Source organism: Tauraco erythrolophus, chromosome Z, assembly GCF_009769465.1.
Source record: "Tauraco erythrolophus isolate bTauEry1 chromosome Z, bTauEry1.pri, whole genome shotgun sequence".
In the NCBI taxonomy this organism is placed as follows: Eukaryota; Metazoa; Chordata; class Aves; order Musophagiformes; family Musophagidae; genus Tauraco; species Tauraco erythrolophus.
Window position 1 is genome coordinate 11,931,049 of NC_141496.1, and position 25,668 is coordinate 11,956,716.

Sequence of the window (25,668 nt, forward strand, 5' to 3'; positions counted from 1 at the left end):
AGGAGCAGCTGCCACCAAGATCCCAGGAACCATCTGTATGTGTGACCATGTGCACTTTGCTTCCAGCATGAAAACTGAGCATGTGAAGAGAAGTGGTGGCTGCAGGACCTTCCCTCTCCTCTGTCCCTTCTTTCCCCTCCTCAGCAGGCCTCTTCCCATGAGTTAGTCTCTGCATTGGCAAGGTCACACCTTGCTGGCTACTGAAGCTGACCAGCTGCACAGTGGGGACAGTTATCAGGAAAGTAGCAGCAAGACTCCTGGCTGGTGTTTCTCCGGAGGGGCACTTCAGGACTCTTGCTTCATGGGCTCCTGCAGCAGAGTCCTCCTGCTGCCAATACACACCCAGCGAGAGCTCTGGTCTCCACCGCTGAGAAACACCACCGCAACGAGCGGGGAACAGTTGGCTCTGGTCCTTTTGTGCCGCATTGAGGCAGGGAGCTGGGGATAATCCCTGACTGCTGTCGGCAGGCACTCGTTGCTGGTGGCTCATGTATATCTCCCAGCCCCAGGGAGGCAGGGAGACAACCACAGCCTCAGCCGACGAGCAGGTCAGGTTCCCCACATCTCCGATGCTACCTGAGCTGAAGCTGGCTGAACCAGGTGCTGACGGCACAGTCCACACGCATCACCAGGGAGATCCCCAGCAGGAGGCAGATGCTGCTCACCACGAAGCCCAGTGATTCAAACAGGAACCTGCAGGAACAAAAAAGACAGTAAGGATACCACAGCCAGCACGCCTGCAAGGACAGGCTGCTGCCCTTGCTCCCAGCAGACTGATTTTCCTGACGGTGGAAGGCTGATAGGACCCCAGATCCTAAAACCTGAATTAAATTCACTCCCCAGCAGTTGCTGCCCACAACCTGGAAGGGAAGTCAAGCCCATCTCTGGTTTAGCGGCTGTTCAGGACAACACCCAAGTGGGATTTTGAATCCCTCAGAGGCCAAGGCAACCCCACACTCCTACCTGCTCAAAGGTCTGCCTGTTTATCATTTCTGGTCTGGTATCCTTACCTTTGGCTCTCCGCCCTCTATATTCTTAGCTTCCAGGTGGGCTCAGTGTGTCCTTGGAAATCAAGATAAGGAGAAATTTCTAGGCTCTAGCTCAAGTTCAGCTTCTGAACTTGAAGCAAGAATTAGCTAAGGACAGTCCTACAGCCTCTGCTAGGTAAAAAGTCAGAAGATGGATCACATGGTCTCTTCAAGCATTACTGTCTACAAACTTGAGCCAAGACGCCATGGATATGAGCTCCAACCCAGCATCAGAGCAACTCATGGGACTTACTTTGGGGCAAAGACCTTCCAGACCATGAGGTGCCTCCTGAGGATCATAGCTGCACAAACACAGGCCAGAAGCTGTGGGGGAGATCAGGAAAAACAAGTTACGAGTGACTCTAGAGAGACTTCCTGGGCACTAGGTTCACATCTGAAGGTGCCACTAAACTGCAAACATCTGAGAGGCTAGTACAGCTCACACCAGAAATAAGCATCTCAGAAAGGATTCCTTTCCATCATGTCCTCAAGTCAGGAAACACAAACATCTCGGGGTACACAGAAGCGCTCCAAGGAAAGCGCCAGGCTGGGACAGCACAGAGAAGGGCTCCCACTGTGGCTAACCCAACCTAATGCTTCACGGAGAGAGGCGCTCCCACTCTCCTGCTGCAGGGCCTGCCCCCTCCCTTGCACGGTCTCAGGTCTGACCATGCAGGAGAATGACTGGAAGGGCTAAACCCCAGAAAGCTATTCGCTTCTGTGTCACCACAGGATCAGAAGAAAACCAGAGCTGGCGCAAAATAGACAGGTATGGTCGGGAAGAGGGGGAGCAGGACCACAACCCTGCAGTTTCTGAACAGATGTTGCCACTCTGGGCAGATGGGTACGAAAAGCAGCCTAATCCCTACAGTGGCTTCTGTGCTGGAGCCCTTCCCAAGGCACAGAGCAAATGGCATGGCTGAGAAGAGGACCTGTGCAGCTGCTCTTCCACCTGCAACCTGACATATCACCCCTGGGCCCATTTGTGCCCTGCCTGACCCCCTCTTCTCATCAGAGTGCCCCGTGGTTCTCACAGCACACCAGTTTCCTCTTAGACAGCCTTCATCACAGCCATCCCACCTCTGTCCGTACCTGTGTCCCAAGGACAAAGAGATACTTCAGCCCCAGCTGCAGAAGAGCAGTGGAGAACTTCTCTGGGGACTCCCGCAACCTCATCTCCATCATGTGCTCTTCCACCTCCTGCAGCTCGTCCCGAGGCTCCTTCCTGGGCTTCCTCTTCTGAGAGCTGGGCATTTCACACACAAAGGGCCAAAGCAGGAGCAGAGGGCAGCCAACTACCTCAAGGACAAAGGCACATGAAGTTACTGGAGCCCAGGAGGTGAGGAGCAGTCTAGGCTTTGCCATCATGCCCTGGACGTGCAGGAAGCAAATACCCCAGCTCCAGTTTGCTGGTCAGGCACAACTGCATGGAGGCTGCAGGCCACGGGCAGCTCTGTGGCCCCAGAAGGGGACAGCGAGGATGCTGCTGTTCGGCTGGTGCTGGAGCCTTCATCACCTTGTGCTCAGCCTGCAGGCCTCCAGACAAGGCAACGCAGTGAGCCGTGTCTGCTCAGGCTCAATGGCCCAGGAAGAAATTGATTTACCTGCAAAGAGGATATGGGAGGCAAAGGTGTTGGCGCCCACCAGGACAGCAGGCAGGAGGTTCGTGCTGTGGTCAAGGTGGAAGCCCACAAAAGCTGCTTTCCAGTGGATGGCCGGGAAGACGGGCTGGTGGCCTGTGGAATAGAAGAACTGGGAAGCAGCAAGGAGCCAGGAGATGACTGCATACCAGGGCACTGAAAAAGCCTCTGTGTGAGAGAGAGGGGGGGTGGGGGGGGGCAGAGAGAGGGAGAGAGAGGGAGAGGGGGAGAGATCTCAGCATCAAGGAACAAGACAGATCCAAGGGCAAAAAAGTCTTTTTTTTTTTTCCCCCATGTCCCCTGTCCATGCTCTCTCTTTTGAGAGACAGAAACCATGCAGGCTCCCACCAGATAACACAGTGAGGCCAGGCATTCCCTCTGCTGCCTGCCCTGCTACTGGACGCTGTCAGCAGCAGTGGGGTTTGGTGGCTGCTCGCACCCTGGGGAAAAGGGACGGGTGTACAGACACAACACACTCCTCCTCCCACATTGCGTCCCTGCTGCACGCTTCTCTCTTCTACTAGAGGATTTAAGCCGCTCTGAAAGAGCTAGGAAGATCCTCTGAGGATCTGTGCACCACCATCCCCCAAGAGCAGAGACTGGGCTCTGCTTCTCCCACTGGAAACAGGACAAGGTGACTGCAGACAGGTCAGGTCACACATCCAGAGGATGCTCTCCTGCGCCCTCACTCACCAGTGTCTCCAGCAAGGCCCCTGGCATGCGTGTGGATGTGCAGCAGCACGAAGGCCTCCAGGAAGAGAAGCAGGAAGGCGAGACTCAGCCGCTCACTATGCAGAAGCATCAAGAGGAAGCTCAGCAGGGTGAGAGCTATGACCAGGGCTGCCGAGTACACGCTGCCCAGCCCGTACGCTGCCACGGTGGCCCTGCAGCTGCCCCGCTCCAGGCGGCTCTTCTGAGACTCCTGCATCCTCTTATAGATCTGAGGGATGACGTGGAGGAAGTCGACTTCAGAGCTGGGAACTCCCAGGGAGGGAGTGACAATGGATCCTGTCGACTCCCGTGTGTCCTTTGCGAACACCGTCATGGGATTGCACAGCAGGAGCAGCAGTCCCATGGAAGCCAGTCCATAGACAGCCCACGGAAAAGCAACAACTGCCACCTGCACCAGCTCCTGCAGCTTGCCGAGGGAGTCATCAGCGCTAGAGGCAACAGCCCAGTAGCAGGCAATACAGAGGACCACCAGTGGGAAACCCCAGCGCACAAAGAGCACAAGGGGGTCCGAGCTGTTCAGGTTGCCGTAGTGCCGCAGCCAGCTACGCACTGCATAGACCAGCCCGGCCAGCAAGGCCACGCACACGAGGTAGAAGAGGTTCTTGGCCCGTGTGTTTCTCAGGCTGGCAAGGGGGGAGAGGAAAAGAGAGGGCCGGCACTGAGGGATTTCTTCACGGCACTGGTGGAAGAAACCGGAGAGGCGCACGCAGACGAGGAGCGTGGCCACGAGGCACAGCAGGTACCAGATCTCTCTCCGGTAAGAAGAAAAGCCAAGGAGCTGCTGCTTGGGGCCTTCTGGCACAGTCAGGCGACCATCCCAGTGGAGCTTCCCTACTAGCAACACCACCAGTGAGGCCAGCAGGAATGGGGCCACCCGGGCCTCGGCCACCACAAAGCTATCAGAGAACATAGCTCCGCAGCGGAAGAGGAGAATGCCCATGGGGAAGGCCAGCCCCAGCCACGCTCGCAGCCTCTGCCTCAGGCCAATGCTAGCCAACGGTGGCTGACTGCCTGCCAAACGGGCTCGCTTGGGATGCTGTCCCCACCAGTGCCAGAAAAAACCCAGCTGAGAAGCAGCAGCTGCCCATGACAACACCAGGAGGAGATCCAGCCCCTCCTGGGTGAATGCGCGGGCCAGCCCGAGCAGAACAGCCACCACCAGGCCCCAGAGCAGCGGGTACAGGAGGCAGCTGCGATAGAAAGAGTCTGATGCTGCGGCCAGGTCCGAGGCCATATAGCAGAGTAAGCAGGATGCGGCGATGAGGGTGCAGCCCCCCACCATACGCAGCGGCTGGAAGCGGGCCCAGGACTGGGTGCACACAGCCCGTGCCTCCCGCAGGTAGAGCTGAAAGCGACTGATGAGGCTTCCCAGCCTGGACTCCAGCTCTGGAGGCACCAGTGTTGCTCCCTGCACCTGGGCCAAGAGCTGAGTGTGCTCCTCCACGGTGCTGGAGAAGAGCTCCTGCAGGCGCTGGAGCTGCTCTGATGGCAGGTCCTGAGCCACCAGTGAGTAGGAGTGCAGGAAGCGGTCCACCTACGGGAGAGGGGACACAGGGTCAGATAGCGACACTAGGACCACTGGGAACAGGATTCGCTGCCATCTTCCTCACTCAGCCCTTTCAGAATGGAAACAGCCTCAAACTGCCAACCCGTGCCAGGGCAGACCCGTCCCCAGCTGCATCACCCAGGGCTGGTCACCCAAATCCAGGATGTGACTGGTAGGACAATCCTTCTGTCAAAGTGACATCCATCTCAAGTGACATACCCATCCTGACAGCCACACTGACACCTCTTAGTTCTTCACCTGCAAGTGCACCTCTGGTAACATTGTGCATTACCAAGGGCTTTTAAACAGAGTCTTTTGTAACAATAAGGAAAATGTCCCTCAGAAGTTTAAGTCATTACTAGCTATTAATTTGCACCTGATGTCAACTTTTACATTGTTTGTCTGAGGACAGACATCAAATCAAAGAACTTATAGTGGATCAAATCTCTCTTCTTCAATATAGGCACATTAACCCACTGTACCATAGACTAATGAAAGCTCATTCTGCTTCCTACTTCGAGAAGACAGGAACAGAGGCAGCTATAATCCCAAAGTTGTTAAAAAAGGTCTTACAAGGGCATTACCAGGGCAGGGCAACTGCACAAACATCCAGCGGCTCAGCAGCACAGATCTGCTCAAGCCCTCAAACACAGGGGTATCTCCACGTGCCTTCCAGTCGCCTCGGAGGGCAGGCAGAACAGCCCTCTCCTGCCCATGAATGGCAAACATATGCACGAGCTCTCTCGCAGGCCAGCGCGACCTCCCTGGTATGCAAAAGCTTCTTCAACACCAATACCATGGAGCCAAGAAACCTTCTCGAGACAAACGAGTGCAAATATTTAAACAGGCAGGACTGACTAATGCTAATTCCTAATGGATGATGACTGATATCCTGGGTGGCTAACGGACAGTAACATACACGGTCATCTTTAAGTGACAAAGCACTCTTCTGCTCTATAAATACACAGCAGCGAGGCTGAACACTTCTGTCTTCTCATCAGCAATCGTATCTTCTCCAGTTCCTCACTGATCTGCACCAGTGGTGTCCAACTAGCACACCAAGGAGCTGTCTGGGGGCTGGAAGCGTTATCCTTGTGCTCCTAGCAATCCAGAGGTGCTTCAAAGGCAGGCTAGCACTTAGCCAAGACACGTGCCTTGCAAGGTGTGCAGCAAATATGGTTCTGTACGATGCCCAGAGCCACAGCAGACAGCCTTCACGTCCTCCATATAGGCCCTGGCTCGCCCTGGCACATGGCCTGCTCCATTGCCTGGGCTTCTTTTATACCTGGTATGGTCACTCTCATTCAAATTTGACCATTCACCTCTTGCGGTTCTGGGTTTTGTTGCGCTTGGTGTAAACTGCTCCTTCTCTATCCCACCTTATGGTCACCTGTGACATAGTGTTTCTTTTATTTAGTCCTTCATTACTGTTTTCCTTCTGTCACTGATCTAGAATAGCTTTTTAGTCAACACTGTTTCTCCTCCAAAACTGAAGCAGCATCAAAATGTCAATTTGTACTCCTGAATCTCCAACAACAAGACTTCAGCCTTGAGAAACCAGCCTTCCAAACAGCCTCCTGAATTACCAAATCCACCTCTGACCACCTGGAACCAACTCTAATCCTGAAGGGAATGCCACCATCTCGGCCAGTATGTTCCACACCACAGCACTCACCACCAAGCACTAAACAGGTCTCTCTCATGTCTCTTTTGAGAAAATGGTGCTGCCTCTTCCTGCAGCAAACACTGCAGGAAGGTAACTCTTCAAAATAAGCTCTCCACAAACATAACGCCATGTCACCGCCCCACCTCCACCAAAGAGAAAATATATGTGCTTAAAAAGCCATTCCTTCTCTTCTCTAGCTCAACGGGGAGGCCCTGCTGTAGGCCCTACCTGCTTGGCGTTGATGTGATAGACCGAGAGCTGCTGCAAGGCTGCAGACACAGCGTCGCCATCCCCGGAGAACAGCTCAGCCATCACCTCCCCGATGTTACTGTAGGGGATGGGCACACCCAGCAGCAGGGCCACAGTGGGCACCAGGTTCACCTGGGGAATGGCCTCGGGCTCCTGGAGAGACAGGGGAGGAACCAGAAATTTGGAAAGAACACAGCAAGGTGGCTTTTCACTCGGGCTAGAGGATGGTGGGGAAGACATCCCTGTTCAGAGGGGAATGTGAGGAAGCCAGGAGGGGGAAAAACCCAGAGGAAGCCAGAGGCACAGTTCAGCTCTCCCTGAGCACTGTGCGGAGGGGAGGATGGCTGCTGGAAGCTGCAGGTCCTTGGGTCTGGCCCTGGCTGTCCAACAGCTCACTTGGCCCCACTTGGACACTCCTTGCAGCTGGAGGGGCCCAAACATGCGTCCCAAATGCTTCCATTACCTGCATCTTGTGTCAGCCTTTCCATTCTCTTGGGAAAGGTGACAGACTCCCCACTCCTCTCAATCTAAACAATCCCAATTGAATTGTCGCTCGCTGTAACCCCAGGATGCAGTTTTCACCCCAGACGCCACCTCAGGCAGTGGCAGCTAAGGATCAGTCGATTCTCACCTCTGGAGGGCCGTTGCCAAAGAGGGGTGTTTTGCTGTACACGAACAGCGCTGCGTTCACTTCCTTCTCGCTGTCGCCGCCATGGTCTCCGGTCTCCGTCATGCCATGGTCCCCAGCAACCAGAAGAAGGGTGTCATTCCCCAGGTGCTCCACCAAGGACCTGTCACCGGGATAAAGAAGGTCAACCTCTACCTGGGCAGGGAACTGGGTAGCCCAGGTGAGAGAGGATATGTCCCCACTAAGCCTGCTGGTACCACAGAGGTGAAGCCCACAAAAAGATCTGAGCAAGACTAAGTGCTGATGCAGAGCTGTAACAACTGAGCCAGAGACCAGGGTGATGGATGCTTCAAAACTGAACTGAAAATTCAGAGCCCTGAGACAGAGTGGATTGATCTTGCCTCGGTCCCCTGTGGATGGTGACTGGTACCTCAGTGCCTTCAGGGAACTCAACAAAACGCAATTCAGAAGGAATGTTCCCAACAGGAGCAAATTTCAGGCTGCTCCTATTTAGAACTTGTATACTGCATCACGTTGTGTGAGCCATCTCCTGCTTTTAAGGAGAAAAGAGGGGATTTGTCCCTACAGGATGCAGTAAGTATGACACAATATATACCACACTCTCAGACGCAGCAGGGGAAGTCACCCACTCCTTCCAGCGACAAATATTAAAGCAGTCTTAAGAGCCAAAAGCTGCAGCATTTTGGGCTGAGGCACGGCTGCGTGATCAGGATTTCTGGATCCCCTTCCGTCCTCTGACACAAAGGCAGCATTGCCCAGCCGGGGTTCTCCATGTGCTTCTCAAACATGAGCCAAACCTCAGTGTAACAATCTCCATTTTAGAGATGGAGAGAGTGAGGCTCAGCTGTACCCCAGCTGCGTCATCGCCTGGTCGAGAACCAAGGCTCCAAGACCTGAGACAGCCATACCTCTTGTAAACATGTGTCTACACAACTGACACTGTCCCACAGCTGGGGTTTCAGCTGCTGCTGGCCTAAGCCTTCTCCACGCTAACAGGCACAGTAAGTCCTCCCTGTTGTCCTCTGCATCTGTAAATGCCTTCTGAAGACCCCACCACCCTGGCTGAAGGAAAAGGCCAGCTGGCAACCCCCTACCGCCGCACTAATCACCTGAGCATCTCATTCATCTGGGTGAGCTTCTTAGCCATTTCGGGATGGTCAGGTCCGTGTTTGTGCCCACAGTGGTCCACACCAAGGAAGTGAGCAATCAGCACATCCCATTCACCACCGTCCACTGCAGAACAAGAGCAACCTTATCACACACTAGCACGGGACTCGGGCATGGGCTATATGCATGGATCCTCCCGCCAGAGATTTCTGGTTGCCTCTGGAAACTGCCATTTCTTCCCTTCCTGCCATCATCACACCCAGCTATCAAGCAGATTGATGCAAGTTTTAACAGAGGCACACTCTTGGTCTGCAGGTGCATGGCTGCAACGCTGCAGGGAGCTCAATGCCCGGCAAGTGTCCCAGTATCCATGGGTTTTATTCAGCACCCTTTAGGAGAGGAATGGCCCAATATCACCTTGAAATACCCTTAACTCAAATTGCCATAAACTGATATAAAGCACAAGAATGCCCAGGAAAAGAACCCAGAACTCCAGTCCTTCCCTGGAGATACTTCAGGTCAGACTCATCAATGCGCCACTCTGCGTCCCACCCAGGACATGGGCACTGCACACCAATGCTGTCCCTAGCTAGAAAGTTATCCTGGCCTCTCCCTTCTGCTTCAGGGTCTCAACGCATGAAAACTAACACATTTGGAGTTAAACAACGAACTGCAGGTCTCCCACAAGGCACAAGGACTTCCCCGTGAAAGGCCACTGCACCCTTGGCTTACTTAGATTCGTACACAGTTAAAGCAAAGAGCATTCCCCTCGGTCCTAGGACCTCAGGGAGGAGCCTGAAATTACCTAGAATTCACGAATCCATCTCACGTTTCACCTTCTTCCCAAGACCGGGAGCCACTGACACGCTGCTGAGAGCAGTGCCGTGCTCCAGCCTCCTGGCTGCACTGTCGAGTGTTTCTTAGAGCACTGTGTGCCTGCCCGGGGCAGCCATGTGTACAAGTTAAGCTGTTCCTCCTGCTCCATCCTGGCAGCATATTTCTAGGACAGATGTGGAAGTCTAACCTCGTTCCATCAAGCTACACTCCTTTTTTTACAGAAGCAGTTTACGGGTCCTGGAACCTGGCTGATCTGTGGAAATCCAGCCAGAGCGCTGTAATTCCCAGGCAGCAGCGTGCGACTGCCCATTGCCGCTCCATAACAGAAAAAACTCTTCAGTCCCACCCCAAACTTCCACTAGGACACCCACGTAATGTAAAGGTTACCCAGGCCCTGGGGGAAGAGTCGCTTACCTGTTGGATACAGATGCTGCAGGATCCCATCATCCACAGTGTGAAGATCCTTCACGTTAAAAGAAGGGAAGAAATACGAGCGGAAAAACTTCTTCGGAAAGAGTCCTTCCCAAGTGTCGTCACCCATGAAAACCACTCTCCTTCCTGAGGCAGCAAGAAAGGAATCAATGAGAGCAGGGAGCCCATCCGAGTCATGCTGTTACCTGCACCAGCGTGAGGAGCCTGGGCAGACCCAGGTCCGGGTCTGGAGCACTAGCTCCTCTCCAACCCCCACCCAAAAGCGACTTGACGTTAAAATAAACATCTGGCTGTAAATGAGTTTGAATACGGGGAGTGACCAGTTTCTAAGCCCCTCACACCAAATCCAGATACACAACGTGGTGACTTATTGTGACCTTTGACACATCCTCCCAGCAGAAAGACTGATGGGTTGAACAGGCCCGGAAGCAGGCAAGGACCCATCTGTACTACTGCAGCACCTTGGAAGGTGCAGCAGGAAGCAGGCAAACCCTCGCCCAAGGCCTGCGGCCCCACTGTAAAGCACAAGGCAGCAGATGGCTGCTGGCAGGGGCTGAGTAGAAGCTGTTGAGTCCTGGTGGGCTCCAGCTTTAAACACAACAGTGGTGGGTTTTCATACACAGGAAAAAGAAGGCAAAAGCACTGATGCTTCTCTGAGCCTCTGAGGTCCCTTCCAATCCCTAACATTCTGTGATTCCCACTCCCCTCACTCTTCTTGCCCTACCTGCCACCAGCCAGCTCTCTGTGTTTCCACAGAGCCTCTTCAGCCTAGGAGTGGGAACCGTTTCCTCTGAGGCTGCTGCTCTGGCACAGCATCTACGAGCGTTTAGATTCACTGCATTTGCCCACCTTGCTCACCACACACAGCGGGAGCAGACAACCCAGTCGCGTTGCCTCCTCCCAGGCACTGGGAGTGTTTGTGCCACTTTGAGCCCTGGAACGAAATCTCTCTGGCTAACACAAAGCTGCATCCTGTCCCCTTCTCTCTGCTCCATCATGCCACCCTAACAAGGTCACCCCAGCAGCACCAAACCACACAGAAAATGCGACGAGGTCACTGCCTAACAGCCGCAGGCAGCTGGCCAGGCATGCTGCCCGAGTGACACCCCCACAGCACACCCGGCACCAGCTCCTCCCTCGTCGTACGTCTCACCTGAACGCAAACATGACACAACTGACCGCCCTTGGCTTTGTACACCTTGATTCCTGGTGGTGACCTTGTGACAGTCACCACCAGTACAGCCACCTTCACCTGCTTTCTCGTCATCTGTGAAGATGATGAAGCCATGGTCCCAGCTAGTTCTTATTCCCAGTACAAGATGGAGAAATCCTGCCTGCATGACAGTTCTACCTGGGACAATCGTTATCTGAGCGGGACGAAAGAATTAGCTGACAAGGTGGAGATGTTGTAAGCAGTTCCTTTCCCAGGCAGAGAGGAATAAAGATCCAGTGTGAGCCCTGACCAGTGGTTTGCACAAGCCCTGTCCCAGCAGGACACCACCTTTGCCCACCTACCATTCTGCACCAGCTGTGCCAGCAGGTTGTCCTCCTGGATCGCGTAGGTGGCGAAGTTGCTGCCCACGTCAATGAAAGTGGGCAGCGAGCCGGTGGTCAGGCCCTTGATGCGCTGCATGGTGGCAGTGGGAGGATCGGCTCGGAAGCGGTAGAGGCGGGCATGGCGGGGCTGGGAGGTCGCCAGGTGGTGCAGGAAACTCAGCTTGTTCTGGTAGGGCAGCGGGCTGGCCTTGGCTGGGTTGAAGCGGGCAAACTCGAAGCGGAGGGCATCAATGATGACAAGCACGGCCTTGGAAAAGCGCTGGGGAGCCCAACAGGAGCCCGGCGGCAGGCTCTGCCGCTCCCAGGGCGGCGGCACGAGCGGGTCCGAGCAGGAACTGCTGCTGGCGAGCTCGATCCGGGTCAGGAGGAAGCCGCTCATGAAAAGCCCGATTCCAGCAAAAAAGAGAAAGCAGACCCAGGCCAGGAAGAGCAGCACCGGCCACCGCTGCATCCTAGGGGAAGGACCGGAGGCTCAGAGCCCTGCGGCTCCGCCTGTGCCCGGTACCCCCCGTCCTGTGCCCCGACAGCCCTGGCACCCGCCAGTCCCCCGGCGCCCCCCGCATCGTCCCGCCACCGCCCTGACTCGACTCTGCCCGCTCCCGCCCCGTGCCCCCCGCACAGCACCCTGAACCCCACCGCGCTGCGCCTCCCCGCCCCCGCCTCGGCTGCCCAGCGCTGCCCAGTCCCTCCCAGTCACCCCGGTCGCCCCCGGGCATCCACCCCCAGCCGCCATGCAGCACCGCGACCCCCGCGCCGCCACCTCACTCCCGAACCGCCATTGTGCCCCCCCGACGCCGCCGGGCACCCTGATCCCCCGGGCACCTCAGCCCCTTCGCCCCCCCCCCCCGCCCCCCCCCGCCACACCTGCGGCCGCCGCGGCCCGGCACCAGCCGCCCCGCCGGAAGCGCCGCTCGTGCCGCCGGCCGGCCGCAAGCGGCGGCGCGCGCAGCGGCGGGCACCAGCGGCGGGCACCGGCAGCGCCCCCTGGCGGCCCGGAGGCGCCCGCGCTCCCGCGGTGCGCGCGCCCGCAGCTCGAGCGAGGCGCTTAACGGATGAACCGGCCGCCTCCCTGCGGCGCGCAGCCAGGGGCGCCCATGGAGCACATTCCATCGCGCACCGCACGGGCAGCTACTGGGAGACCAAGGGGGCGAAGACAGAGAGCTCAGGTCGCCACGGAGGGATCCCTCCTGGGACAGGGTTCCTCCCCGGGAAGGGATCTTCCCCCGGGAGAGGGATCGTCCGGCTCCTCTTGCAGATCATTGTGTGTCCATGGGAACTCCTGGCAGGAGCCTGCTTAGGAGTGACAGCCGCCCATCCGCAGCAGACAGCAGGCCAGGCTCCCAAGCGCCAGAGGACATGCTGCAGCAGCACCGGTACCATTTATTACATGATTTAATCCAAATACAAAATAAGGACCAAGGGAGGAAGAAGAGCGTCTGACCAGGGAGGGCGGCAGGACAGGACTGCCGGCAGCCCAGCAGGCCCCGGGCAAGGGTACGGGATCCTCCTGGCCCTGCTAGCTGGAGCTGGCCTGTTCTGCTTTCAGCACCTCCGTGGCGGAAGGCTGGGGTTCCTCACTGGATGGAGGTATCTCATCCTGAGTCTTCACAGCTTGCGGCTTGGTCAGCGTGGTGTAGATGCCCAGGGCCTGGAGGGAACGAGCGCACCATGGTGGAGGAGAGGACAGGGCCAGGCCCCGCAGGGCTGCCACCTTCACCTCCCCCAGGAAAGAGACGGGGTCTCTAAAAGCACACTGACCTGCGCGACCATGTTGGTGACGTCACCGGTGTTGGCAGGCAGCAGGAGGGTGTTGGAATCTTTGGCGAGCTTGGAGAAGGCGTTCACGTACTGCTCTGCCACAGAGAGAGAGGCAGCGGCACTGCCATGCTGAGGAGAGGGAGAGATGAGGCTCAGCAGCGAGTCCCGTACCACCAAGAGCCCATCCCTGCCCGTCCCAGCTGGCAGCAGCCCCCAAGACAGTAACACTCCTCACTCGCTGCTACTTAAGACGCCAGGGAGCATCCAAGAGAAAAGCCAGGCACCGCCCCGGCTGTGGTTTCACCTCCCCCAGTGCCAGCGCTGAAGCAATGGCCGCCCCGAGCTGCTGTTGCTCACCTGCTGTGCCAGAGCAGCTGCCAGGAGCTGAATAGCCTCTGCCTTAGCCCTGGCCTTGACCAGCATGGCATTGGCTTCTCCTGCAACAAACCACAGCAGAATGCCCGTCAGAGCTGCAACACAGTGCTTGCACGGAGTGAATCCACACAATTTCACGGAGCAGATGAAGACAATTTCACGCGTGTAAAGCCTCCTCTTCCCCAACAGCCGCACAGCCACACACCTCCCGCCGCCCCAGGCTGCGGGCAGCAACACGAGCTGGAGCTCAGCCTGAGGGCCCAGCAGAGAAGGATCGGCGTAGCTGAGGAAGCCTGGCACACAGAGAGTGATGCGGTCTGCTCCTTGGCAGCATTACCCCTCAGTCTGGAGGGTTCTAGGACCCCCGGGCCCCACATATTCTAGCCCACGGCACTACCAGCAGCTTTGTTGATTTGTTCGGCCTTCTCAGCCTCTGACGCTAGGATCTGGGCCTGCTTCTGCCCCTCTGCCACGTTGATAGCCGATTCCCGCGTCCCCTCTGACTCCAGCACTGTCGCCCGCTTCCGTCGCTCTGCCTCCACCTGCAAACACAGGTCAGATTCCAGCATGCCACAGCCACACTGGAGAAACAACATACATGGGGCAGGTACAGCGAAGATATGCTCCTACATCCTGCTTGGGCATGCATGGCTTAGCAGAGGATGAGGATGGGGATGAGAATCACTTATTCAATAGCTGTTGGTTTCCAGCCAAAGTGCCAACGGGCTTCCCTCACTGCAGGAGGGGCCAGTGCTGCCAGCTCTGGCTGGAAAACAACTGGGCAGTGTGGAAAAGGAGACTTCCCCCTTGTTCCAGATCGCCCTCCCAGAGAACCAAACCTGCATCTGCATGGATTCCTTCACACGTGGGGGCACATGGATGTCCTTGATCTCATAGCGCAGGCACCGGATGCCCCAGCAGTCTGAAGCCTGGTTGATGGCATCCACAATGTTGGCATTGAGGGACTCCCGCTCCTGAGAGGCACAAAAGGAACAGCAGAGAGCAAAGGAGAGGTACTTAGCAGGAGGACAGGGGTCAGGAGGAAAACAGATGCTTCCCCTCACAGGCCACGGTCAGCCAGAAAAACCCATCTCCACAGGTGTAAGGCAGCGTCACGCGCTTCCCACACCTCTTGAAGGGGTCACCATCTCCTAAGGAGAGCAGTGCCCCAAACTGAAAATTGCTGGGAAATAAACATCTGGTGTACATCTGGATACAAACATCATCAAGGAATGCAAACGGCTCCTGTTTCTGCCCAGCAAATGCAGCACGATGGTTACAGTCGCCCTGCACCAGCTCAGCCAGGACACTCATCACTGGGCCTGAACAAAGAGTCATCGACTCAGAAGAAACGCAGCCGCACCAGCTGGGTCTGGCCATGGGCCACCCATCACCCCTTCCAACTAACCCAGGGCAGGGTGAAAAATAGCTCCTGTTAAAAAAAAATAACGGAAACAAGACCCATCTTCAAAGATTCACTAACAGGTCAACAGAAACTGAAGCCAGCAGCTCTCCAAGCAGAGGGTGTTTGCTGCTAAGCGCATCAGCGGGCTGCGCAGGCTGCCCCTGGGTTTTGAGAGATGCTGGCAGCTCCACGATCCACCGCCCCAGCTCACCCGGAAGACTCTGTCAAGGGAGAGTTTGCCAAGTTCAGATCTCATGGTGGTCTGGGCCAGCTGGGTCACTGCGTACTCAGGATCTTCCACCCCATAGCTGGCCTGGAGAGCAGAAGCAAAAAACAGAGTTGATGGCAGGGCCACGAAAGACCCTGAACGAAGTAGGACAGACAAACAGCATTAGATGAGAGACTTGCCGCAGATACCCCTGCCAAGGAAAGGAGGTCCAGAGCCGAGATCTGCCTTTCCCTCCTCCCGCTGTTCCCTCAACAGGGGACGAGGTGCTCAGCCCGCTCGCCTTGCGGGGTGCAGCAAGCTGGGCAGAAGCTGAAGCGTCGTGGGGAGGAGGGGGCCAGCAGAGCCAGGCGAGTGGTGCCCGAGGGGCTACTGAGGCGGCCAGCTGAGCAGCGCGGCGTGCGCAGACTATGCTGGGCGCAGCAACAGGGGCTGCACGTCTGACTCAGGCTGAGTGAGTGTCGGCGCAGCAGGGACTGTACCTTGTAGGGGTCCATAACCCTCAGATAGAGCACACCGTCAATCTGCAGCGTGACGTTATCTGTCAGGAGAGAACAACACATCCTGTTTACCAGAGCAGCAAAGGCAAAACATGGCAACCCTCTCCTCCTCGGCAGGGCTAGCACAGCTGGGCAAGGTCACCCCTTTCCTATCTGGTGTCAACAGCGTGTCACAGAAGAGGGACTGGCTGAAACAGATCTCCTTATCTTTGTAAGAGGGACCTTGACATTCCCTAGAAAACACTACATTTTAATGTTTTAATACACAAGAAGTCTCAGGTGTCCAGATCAAAACATTCCATACTGCAGTTATCTTCTTCATGAAGAAAGATTTAAGGGGGAAAAGAAAAACCAAACAAAAATCTTAGGACTAGAATTGTAACAGAGTTGTCCATTAACCTCACCTGAATTACATTTTACAGAAACACAGAAGAGATTTTTCATTGCTCAACACAAGAATATATCTGAAAAATGGATTCCTGCCCAAAATGGATTCCTGCCCAGGTGAGTTCAACCCAGCAAGAAGGGACAGCTGCAGCCCCTCGAGGGCAGACAGAACCTACTGGGGTTGTCCTGCTCACAGTGTCAGAGGCACAGCCAAGCCTGGGTTCCCAGGCACAGGGCTGAGTGCAGGAGCCTGGGACACTCCTACTCCTCCCTGTGCTGTCACTTGCTCACCCTGGATGCAGCGGAAGGAAAGGGGCAGCGCGCACAAGCTGTTCCTTACCTAAGGTGACAGCTGACTGCTCTGGGACATTAATGACGATTTCTTTGAGACTCTGCACATAACGAATCCGGTCCAGCAGAGGGATGAGGAAGTTCAAACCCTGGGAAAAGGGTGGGATTAGATGGCTGAGCCCTCTAATCTGAGGTTTTCCTCCCAGAGAGCTCAGCCAGACTAGAGAGAGCTGTGCAAACAAAGACCGAGTACACAAGACGCTGCAGGTGCTGCTGCCAGAGCACACGTGCTTTACACATGGGGGGAATTTAGGTTCGCTCGGTGCTTTTACCACCACACCAAGGGAAGCTAGTCTACAGGCAGTCAAAAGGACTGCAGTCTGGAAGAACGAACACACCAGAAAGAGAGAACAAAGGCAAAGAACACGTTTTGTTTACAGAAGTGGAGAAAAGTAGCTCCTCACAGGCTCAAGGATTCGGTGGAACTTGCCCATCCTCTCCACCACCCAAGCCTCCTGCTGCGGCACAAAGAGCACCCCGATATTCACGGGCAGGCCAGAGTTCAAGCGGTGTGGTGCTGGGACCAGCCATGCTGAACGCTTCAGCTGCTGGGAGCGCTGGAGAAAGGAAAAGGAACGGGATGGAGATTGGCCACTGGCACCTTGGAGCCCAGTATCACCCCTGCTCTCCACCTGGGATCGCTGCTCGTTGTCCCAGTACACCAGGGCAGGAAACAGCACTGACACCCCAAACAAGCCCAGGCCAGGAGGGGACACGGGCTGTCCCCACAGGGCTGAGACCTGGGGTCAGTGCAAGCGTCAGGGCCTCCCCTGCAAGTGTAAGAGGGCTCACCCCACTGCTGGAGTTTTCTCCCCACCTCCCCTTCCCTCACATCCCCACTGCGGGGAAGGAATAAAGCCTCCCTGACATCATAAGGGAAAGGAAGGTGTGTACGGGGGTCTCTTCTGCCCCACTCAGCCTCCTGTAACCTGGTCAGACCCCCTCCTCCCACCCCTCTCCCTCACCTCGGTCTCAGGCCACCCCCCTTCAACAGGCTGTCTCTCCCCTGCTTTGGCAGCCTTCTGGCCCCCCACAAGGACCTGTTTCCCCCTGGGAACAGCCTCTCCCGCAGCTTCCTCCACCACCTCCCCTGCCCGGCTCCCCGCAGCCTCCCCATGACCCCTCACACCCCCCCGCACCTCACCCCAGCCCTCCACATCCATTTCTCCTGCACCCATTTATCCCCCAGTTCGCTCCAGCCCCACTCGCCCTAAACCCAGCCCCCCCCAGCTCACCTCACCGCGCCCCGCACCCGCCTCCCCCCGGCCCCCCAACACCCCCTCCCCGCCAGCCCCCCTCGCCTCCTCGGTCCCCCCACACCCATTCGCCCCCAGGCCTCCTCCGCACCCCCCTACCCCTGACCCCGCCCCGCACCCCCCAGCCGAGCCCCCGCGATCCCGGCACCTCCCCAGAGCCCCGACACCAGCACCCTCCGCCTCACTCCTCCGCTCGCCGCCCCCCGGGCTCCCCGAGCCCCCCCAGGACACCCCCAGCCCGGCCCCCCGAGGCGCCCCCCGGCCCCACCTGCAGCAGGCTGAGGCCTGCCCCGGCCCGCAGCCCCGCCCGCGCCAGCATCGCTCCGCCGCCTCCCGCCGACCCCCCCCGCCGCCCCGCAAGGCCGCCCCGGAGGCCCCGCCCCTTCCGGGCGCACCGCGCAGCGCGGCCCGTCCCGCCGCGGCGGCCGCGGCTCCCCCGTTCCACCCGCCCCCGGGAACGCTGAGAGGCGGACGCCGAGCTCCAAACGGGCGTTTATTAAATTAAAAACAAACACGAAAAGTACCGGTACAGCCTTCCCGACCCCGCTGGAACGAGGCGACACCCCCGGGCTCTCGGTGCGGGGGCGAGGAGCAGGACGCCGACACCCGGTGCCGGGCGGCGGACGGACCCCGCCGGAAAACGAGGCGGAAGCAGCGCGACGGCGGGACGCGCTGTGGCCGGGACGCCGGCCAGCCCGCGGAGCCCCTGGCCCCGGGTCGTCCCCGCCGCAGCGGAGGGCGTGCGGGGACCCGTCCCTCCCCGCCGCCCCCCGGCAGAGGCGCCGGGGCTCCCCCCGCCCCGGCGCTGGCACCAGGAGCCCTGGCACAAACCTCACGTCACAGGGGTGATGCAAGCAGGGTACGTGCAAGCTCGTCCACCTCCCTCCGACCCACCCTGGGCTTGGCCCGCAGCTCCCAAGGCTGCAGCAGGGATAGGCACTGCGCCGCATCACCCCCAAATCCCCTCGTGAAGGTCCAGCCCGACTCCCGTGTGATGTCCTCTGCCGCTTCCGCTCTTTCCAGGGACTAAGCCAGGGCTCCTGCCCATCCTCCAGTACCTGATCGCACTGCCGGCAGGCCCCTGCCCAAAGCTGCCTCCTGGATAGGATTCACCCCACTCATGCAGACAGTGTAAGGCTCTGATTTTTTTGGCAATCTCCATCTTCTCTCAGATCCACAGCACGCATAGGCTCTGGTGGCTCCTGCAGGAGGACTGTCCCAGTGCTTCTGCAGGGAGCCCCAGGTCCCCATCTGTGTGACAGCCACACCTCAGCCCCTGGATCCATGGCAATGGCCACTTCCCTGCCAGCCACAGATTTCTTGGCGTCTGGCTTGCCCTTAAGGGGTCAGAGAACAAGTCCAAGCCACCCCAAGCTGCCTGAAGCACAGCTGGCCCCGCAGAGCTGGTGCCCAGCAAGTCTCAGCCTCTGCCAGGGCTTTTAACACAGCCCCAGCCCAGGAGCTGCACCCTGGCCGAGAGGTGGGTCACCCTCTCTTCCACAGGCTGAGGTGTCCCTGTCCCTGTTCCCAGTCACCTTCGTTGCACCCACAGCCCGACCCTAACCTGGGCAGCCCCATGCTGCCAGGGGCCTCATCCAGCACTGAAAAGGTTGGGGGAAGAACAGCACAGCACCTCTGATCCTCTGCACAAGCCTCCTCTGCACTCCCAGCAACAATAAATACTAATAAATACAAACTCCTCTGCACTTTCTGCTCCCAGCCCTGGGATCAGCATGGGCAGCCTCACCCAGAGTCCCCAGCCCAATTCGTCACTCTCCCCCCTACTCCCCAACTACAGTCAAGTCTCCAAGCTGGGAGCAGCACCAGCAGAATGCTTGGGCATGTCCCTGGAGTGCCAGGGCTGCTCCCCAGCCTTTGTCCCTCCTCATGAAGCCCCCTTGGTGATCCCAGCCCTGCTGCAGGGCACAGACACAGGGTCTGTGCTGCTCAGGAGAATGGGAGTGTGCGGGGAGGGTGATACTTCAAGGTGGTGCTTGCTCGCTGGCCCTTTACTCATCTCTTCCCAAAGTGCTGGGCTGGAGGCTCCCTGCTGGCCCTGGCGGATGGAGAAAGTCAGGCCCGGGGTGAGTAGCAGGGGTTCTTCGGCATCTCCGTGAAGGATTTCAGTTCGTAGGGGATCCCCGAGTCAACTTCAATCGACTTACGAGAGAAAAGCAGCCGGATGTCCTCATGAAGGTAGATCTTACCTGACTTGGAGCTGTGAAACCTGAGCAGAAACAAGAACAGGGGGGAGGGACCTCAGGCTCCCAGAGGAGGGCAATACAGCCTCAGTGGGGGGTGTGAGCCCCTCATCCGCTCTAGCCCCTGGTCAAGGTGACCAGGCTCCAGTTGCAGCTCCAGCCTCTCCAAAGGAGAAGCTGGTCCCTGCTCCTCCCCAGGGTGAGGGGGTAGTCAGGCTTCCATCCCCCTGCTCTGGCCTGCAGGCTTGGGGGAGGCAGGGACACATGTGAGAGGAGCCCAGGGGTGACCCTGGGGCAGGCATCCATCCCTCCTAGCATGCCCTACCTTAGGTGCATCAGGTAGCAGAGGACTCTGCGGGGTGGGCCAGTGCCTGGTGGGTCACTGGGGGCCATGGCGGCCCCTTCCTCCTCGCCAACAGGCACCAGGAAGATGCGATGGCGTAGGAAGGTCATGTGGTTGGCCGGCATGTCCTGGAAGTCGTACGTCACCAAGAACATCTTCACTACAGTCTTGTTGGGGTTAAATAAGGTCTGTGGGTAGAGGGGTAGGGGGTGAGACTGGAAAGGGCACAGGAGTGGATCCATAGGGCAGGGCTGGGGCATCTAGAGGCAGCACCAGTGGGCCCAATGGTCCAGAAAGCCCCACACCAGCCTCAGAGGGCTAAGCCAGAGGCCACAGGTCAGACCTTTCCACCCTCCTCCACTCCCGTGCTCCATCCCATCCCCAATGCATGTACATGCCGTCCTGGGGAGACCGTGTCCCTCCCCACCAACCTTGTCCTTTCCCTATATCTCCCATTGCCTTGTCTCCCTGCCAGCACCCTGGGGACACTGTGTTCCCCTCTGCTGTGCTGTCTTGGTAGCCACGTACTCCCTCTGCACAAGCTTTCTGGCTGCTGCCCTGCCAAACAATGTAATGGAGCATAGCCACCCTGGGGGGCAACTGGAGCCTACCCAGCCCTCTCTGCATGGCACTACTGGAGGTCACAGAAGGACTTACCACTTGGATGGTTCCAGCTTTGGGGACATTGTAACCCTTCTTTCCCAAGACCTCCAAGTCAATCACTCCCTGAGGCAAAAGAAACAGCATGTGAGAGAGCGCGAAAGCCCATGGAGAGGCCGGCTGGGACTGGTACAAGGCTGAGAGACCATCTTGCTGGGAATACCTGGCACAAGGTGGCAAGAAGATGCCCAGCTCAGTCCCTCTCCAGACCAGGGGATGAACAAGCAGCAACACAGAGGTGACAGAGAAGCAACAGCCATGAGACGGCTGGGCAGCAGCCTGCCTGTTTAAACACCTGCAACTGTTCCTGCTTCTTTCCCTCTTTGCTTTTTGGGTTAAATACTGCTCCTGGCATAGCCAGTGGTCTCCTCAGGTAGGTGGTTGCTTGAGCCACACTCTTTGGAAAGGGGCAGCCCCCAGGATGCTTGGTGCCTGGGTAGAGCCCCTGCTCACCTCCCACCACAGTCCCAGCCCTCCCTCATCCACGTACCAGGAAAGGTGAGGGTGCACTGTGTTCTGAGATGTCGAAGTAGGTGACATCAACAGGCAGGGTGGCATGCTGGGGGCAGTAGGAGCCGCTGGCACCAATCTCTGCCGTGAACCCTTCGATTCTCCCCGATGGTGCAAAGCGGCCTTTTAGGATGGACTCCTGAGAGAAGAAGGAAGCATTAGGGACCTTCAAAGACCAAGCCTGCCCCTTGCCTTGAAGCTGCGGGTGAGATCACTCCCATCTCCACCGCAACCACATGTTTGCTTACCCTCTCGTGTCTTCTGGCTTTCCAGAACCACCCATGAGGGTCCCTGGCTGCTTACTCTGAGATAGACCCACCCTGAATTGGTGGGCTGAAACCAGCCATCTAACACAGAGGAGGAGTGAGAGCACCTCAGCTCAGCCACTCGACTCTGCAGTGGCCATCTCAGCCTGGCACATCACCCAAGGATCTGCTGGCTGAGCTATCCTGCTGGTGGACGGTGGCTGTGTGACACTGCCACTGCATGCCAGGCCCTTGGGGACAATCAGCCCAGCCCCACGCCAGGGATCCTGTCAGGTTCAGGCTCTCACGTCTGTTGCCAGCCCAGTCTAAAGCCCCCAGGACCCACCTCCCTTGCTGGCAGGTGGATGCCGTTACCTCAAAGTTGCCCAGCAGAGCATGGCTGACAGTGGTGGTGGTCCAGGGTGCTGCAGAGGGCCTGGCACCCCTCCGGAGGTTGCTCCGGAGATGTCGCCTTTGAGACAGGAGAGAAGATTGGTGTCAGACTGGAGAACATGCAGTCCTGTGCTGCCCTTTCCAGGTTCCCCTGTCCGTTTCTTTGGTTAAGGTTGAAGCTGCTTTCCTACCCTCCAGGGGCAGAAGAAACCTCCCTCTGTCCCACAGCCTGAGGTCTTGTGGAGGGGAGACACCGGGGGCAGAGAAGGACCCAGCCTGCCCCCCCACAGGGCTGTGGGGTGCTGGGGTGGCTGGGCACTCCAAGCCCATCCCATGGGGCTGCCGGGACACTCACGATTTGAGGCGCAGCCCGCTCTTCAGCCTCCTCCCGACCGCAGTGCAATCCGCAGAGCTCTGCAGGGGACACAGAATAGAGACCTGTGTTAGGGCAGTAACCGGGGACTGTGCACCCCTAGGAGGTACCATCGCCCCTTGCTCTGCCTCACAAGGGTCCCAGCAGATCGGAGAGGCTCCCATCCATGGGGAGCCATCGGCAGCCTCTGCAGGGATGACCAGCAGGGCAGCGTGAGGGCTGCGGTGTCTGGTGGAGATGTGGGGCTGCCCAAACCCCAAAGCGGCTCAGATGGGGATGAGGGTGCTGGTACCCAAACCAAGGGAGCAGCACACAGCTCCCACCCATCAAAGCAAGTCTTAGAACCAGCCACAGTGACACGACACCCCCAGACAGAGTCATGCACCAACACTCCCTTCCACCTCCCAGGGAATGGTAACACATACAATGAAGCTCCCCGACCAGCCTGGGAAAAGTCCTGATCCCTGGTGATTCATGCAAAGTCCTTGGTAGTGCTGCTGGGCAGAGCAGCGTGCTGCCCACCCCGCCTACAGCCAGGCTCCTACGGCTGTAGGGCAGGGGGTTAAAGCCAGGGACACACTGCAGCCTCCTTTTAAAGATGTCCCCTTTTCAGGGGTTTTCCCTTCTGGAAGCCACACAAAGGGCAGCACAAAACAATGGGATGATGGAGCTGGCTGGCATGACCGGGCGGGAAAACCCAGGGAAGCTGCTGGAGGGCTTCACTCTGCAAGGGCAGTGCTGGGGGCAGCCAGGCTGAGGGACAGTCACCAGAGAGGGCACGCGGGCTGGGATGGAGCTGTGTCCCAGGGATGGTGTGTCTTGGATTAAGCAGCAAGAAGCCAGGGCAGCTCTGCCATGGGTCCCAGTGGGTGCCTGCACCATGGGATGCCCCAGGGAAAGAGACGAGCATGCCAGCTCTGGCATAAGCCTATTGCAGCCTCAGCTGGCAGTACATAGCGAAGGCAGGGAGCTGGTCAGGAAGGGTGGGTAAGCAGGGAGAAATTGCAGGCAGCTCAAGAGCTGCCAGGGTGGTTGCAAACCTCTGGAGTTCACCCCATTTCTGAGATCTTGTGGCACCCTGGGGACATGCCATGAACACCCTAGACGTGCAGAAAAGCGAGTGGCATCTCTGCAAATAGCACTGGGGCTCCCACTCCCTGGCCAGAGCATGTCCAGTCCCACTCTCTGCCACCAAACCCTTATCCTGATGGATATCATTGCCAGGGACACAAGCCATCCCCCACCTCTGCCTTCTTCCTTGTCAGGCAGGTAGAGGCCAGCCGCCCTTCCCAAGCCTGCCAGAAAGTCTGGCTTAAGGTGAAGCTGTGAGACACTGAGTGTGTCCCCACACTGTGTGTTCAACTCTTGCTATCGTGGGGAGGTTGTGTCCTGCCCAAGCAAGGCTCTCCAGGCTAAAGAACTGGTTGAAAGCAGAGGATCCAGTGACTACAAGGTCTCAAGAGCTGGTGACAAGCTATAGACCTACAGCGCTGCGGCACTGGGACAGGACAGGGCGTGGTGCCGCAATGGACTACATTGCCCACGAGGACAGCCCTGAGCTCTGGATGTCCCTGGGCCATTCCCTGCCTTCCCCCACGAGCAATGCTCACCTTGGCTGTGGGAAGCAGGTGATTCCAGAAAGGGGCCCCCTTGGCATCGGTGCTGCGGCAGGACGTGGGCACCGGATGGCACGGCAGGACCCTTTTCTTTCTTGCCGGGAGCGACAGGCTCTCATCCTCAGAGCAGGAGTCAGTCACAACCTCACCAGCAGGCAGTAGCTTCCTTTTGGCTGGGCAGCTGTTGCTGCTGAGCTGGCTGCTCCCACAGGGCGTCTTCTCCAGGGAGCTCAGGTTGCTGGGCTCGGGGCTCAGCGCTGTCTGAGGGGCTGGGGGCTCCTTGCACCCATTGGCCACCACTGGCCGTTCTACTTCTCTGCTAGCCCTGCTGCTGTGAGCTAGGCTGCTCCCCGTCTTCTCTCTCTCCCCACCACAGTCCAACCAGGCTGTTTGTGCAATATTGTGCAAATCAAGGTGAAGTAAGTTGTGGCCACTTGCCCGCTCCCCATTCCCTCCATAGTCTGTGAGTTGATCCCCCAATGAGACAGGACAACTGCCTCCCATGTGCAAAGTACTGCAAGCAACGTGCGGGGGCCAGGAGGAGGAGGAGGAGACATCCTGCGACTTCTCCTCTCTGCTGGCCTTGGGGCTGTGACTAGGGCTGCCCTCACACCGGTGCTCCACCACTCGCAGCCCGCTGTGGGAGAAGTGCTGGGCAGAGCCACAAAGGGATAACTCCTCCACCAGCAGACCATCCTCAAAGGTATCATCATCGTCCAGGGAAGCCTGCCCAGGGCCTCTGTCGTGCTTGCCGTCCACTCCCCGGCCACCCCAGTGAGTTCGTTTGGGATCTCGCCCCGCCTCTGGAGTTCGCTGCTCGGGGTATCCCCTCTTGACGGACGGAAGGCTGCCTGCCTGCTGCTCCGTGCTCTCGGAGGAGCTGGAGAGGTGGGAGAAGATGGAGACCTGGTAAACCTTCTGGCGTGTGATCTCTGTCTCGTTGTAGCCCATGAGGATGCCACGGTGGGTGCAGCGCTGTGAGGAAGGCTCCAAGGGCGCCTCTCCACTGGGCCGGGACAGGCTGGGGTCTGTGCTGCGCTCTGGGGGCACAGACGTCTCCGTGTGGATATGCCTCATGGAGCCTTACTTGCCTGGACTCGGAGCAGAGCCGGAGTCAGAACAGCCCATGCAGCAGCAGGAGGGGACTGTAAAGTGCCACAGATCAGGGTGCAAGGCAAGGGCGTGGGAGCTGGACCCCGTCTCGCTCAAGATGTCCGGGTGAGCCCTCTGCTACGGGGTGCACTGCAGCACAGCATCTGGAAAGAGGGAGCAGGAGGACGGAGATCAGCCTGGGATTCTCGTCTTCGTCTGGGCTTCAGGTCGTAAAGGACCTGCTGGGATGCAGGCAGCTCCTTGTACAGCCCAAATCAGACCTCCCTCTCTGGGGACGGGAAGAGGAACCAGGCTGGTGTGGCTCTCTGAGGAAGCCTGTGATGTCACCTACCTGCAGAATCAGCACCAGCTTCCCAGCCTGGGCACAGAGAGGAGTCTCCAGCCGGGCTGGAGGCTACTAAGGACAAGTCTGGACAAGTGTGAAAAAGGGGGCCTGCCCTCTGCCATGGACTTGCGTGACACCTCACTTCAATTTTCATCCCAGTTTGAGAGCTGTGAGAATCCTGGCCACAA

General features: G+C 58.0%; 3 protein-coding genes across 5 annotated transcripts in view; all 3 read right to left on the reverse strand.

Annotated features, from left to right (window-relative positions):
- Window positions 1–337: 337 nt before the first annotated feature.
- Window positions 338–11,894, reverse strand: PIGO (phosphatidylinositol glycan anchor biosynthesis class O). The gene is made up of 10 exons (XM_009989846.2): window positions 11,402–11,894; window positions 9,869–10,012; window positions 8,620–8,743; window positions 7,493–7,652; window positions 6,841–7,014; window positions 3,362–4,934; window positions 2,633–2,836; window positions 2,121–2,323; window positions 1,282–1,352; window positions 338–693 (listed from the first exon to the last, which is right to left on the reverse strand). Exons 1-10 carry the CDS (start codon window positions 11,892–11,894, stop codon window positions 573–575), a joined length of 3,267 nt encoding a protein of 1,088 aa, XP_009988148.2. The 3' UTR covers window positions 338–572.
- Window positions 11,895–12,803: 909 nt separating this feature from the next.
- On the reverse strand, window positions 12,804–18,020 carry STOML2 (stomatin like 2). Its single transcript, XM_086629124.1, has 10 exons — window positions 17,970–18,020; window positions 16,850–17,002; window positions 16,435–16,534; window positions 15,690–15,748; window positions 15,193–15,294; window positions 14,416–14,550; window positions 13,974–14,118; window positions 13,559–13,638; window positions 13,202–13,330; window positions 12,804–13,091 (listed from the first exon to the last, which is right to left on the reverse strand). Exons 1-10 carry the CDS (start codon window positions 18,018–18,020, stop codon window positions 12,960–12,962), a joined length of 1,086 nt encoding a protein of 361 aa, XP_086485250.1. The 3' UTR covers window positions 12,804–12,959.
- Window positions 18,021–18,527: 507 nt separating this feature from the next.
- ATOSB (atos homolog B) overlaps window positions 18,528–25,668 on the reverse strand; it is a 43,020-nt gene continuing 35,879 nt past the window's right edge. For 2 of the 3 annotated variants that reach the window (XM_086629136.1, XM_086629138.1), the window contains 7 exons: window positions 24,037–25,298; window positions 22,409–22,467; window positions 22,036–22,132; window positions 21,396–21,554; window positions 20,903–20,971; window positions 20,228–20,433; window positions 18,528–19,928 (listed from right to left, as the gene is read on the reverse strand). In XM_086629136.1, the coding sequence (XP_086485262.1) occupies window positions 19,775–19,928; window positions 20,228–20,433; window positions 20,903–20,971; window positions 21,396–21,554; window positions 22,036–22,132; window positions 22,409–22,467; window positions 24,037–25,119 (1,827 nt within the window). In that variant the 5' untranslated portion in view covers window positions 25,120–25,298 and the 3' untranslated portion in view covers window positions 18,528–19,774. The remainder of the gene's footprint in view (window positions 19,929–20,227; window positions 20,434–20,902; window positions 20,972–21,395; window positions 21,555–22,035; window positions 22,133–22,408; window positions 22,468–24,036; window positions 25,299–25,668) is intronic. The other variant, XM_086629139.1, reaches the window with a different exon arrangement.

Excerpts from the sequence above, each read along its gene's own strand:
- STOML2 (XM_086629124.1), bottom strand. The coding sequence starts at position 18,020 with ATGCTGGCGCGGGCGGGGCTGCGGGCCGGGGCAGGCCTCAGCCTGCTG. Across the intron at positions 13,331-13,558 it reads CAGCTGCTCTGGCACAGCAG|CATGGCAGTGCCGCTGCCTC; the intron begins GTGAGCAACAGC and ends CCCTCTCCTCAG. Across the intron at positions 13,092-13,201 it reads TCACCAACATGGTCGCGCAG|GCCCTGGGCATCTACACCAC; the intron begins GTCAGTGTGCTT and ends CGTTCCCTCCAG.
- PIGO (XM_009989846.2), bottom strand. The coding sequence starts at position 11,894 with ATGCAGCGGTGGCCGGTGCTGCTCTTCCTGGCCTGGGTCTGCTTTCTC. Across the intron at positions 8,744-9,868 it reads GCAGCATCTGTATCCAACAG|TGGACGGTGGTGAATGGGAT; the intron begins GTAAGCGACTCT and ends CTTGTTCTGCAG. Across the intron at positions 2,837-3,361 it reads GGGCCTTGCTGGAGACACTG|AGGCTTTTTCAGTGCCCTGG; the intron begins GTGAGTGAGGGC and ends TCTCTCACACAG.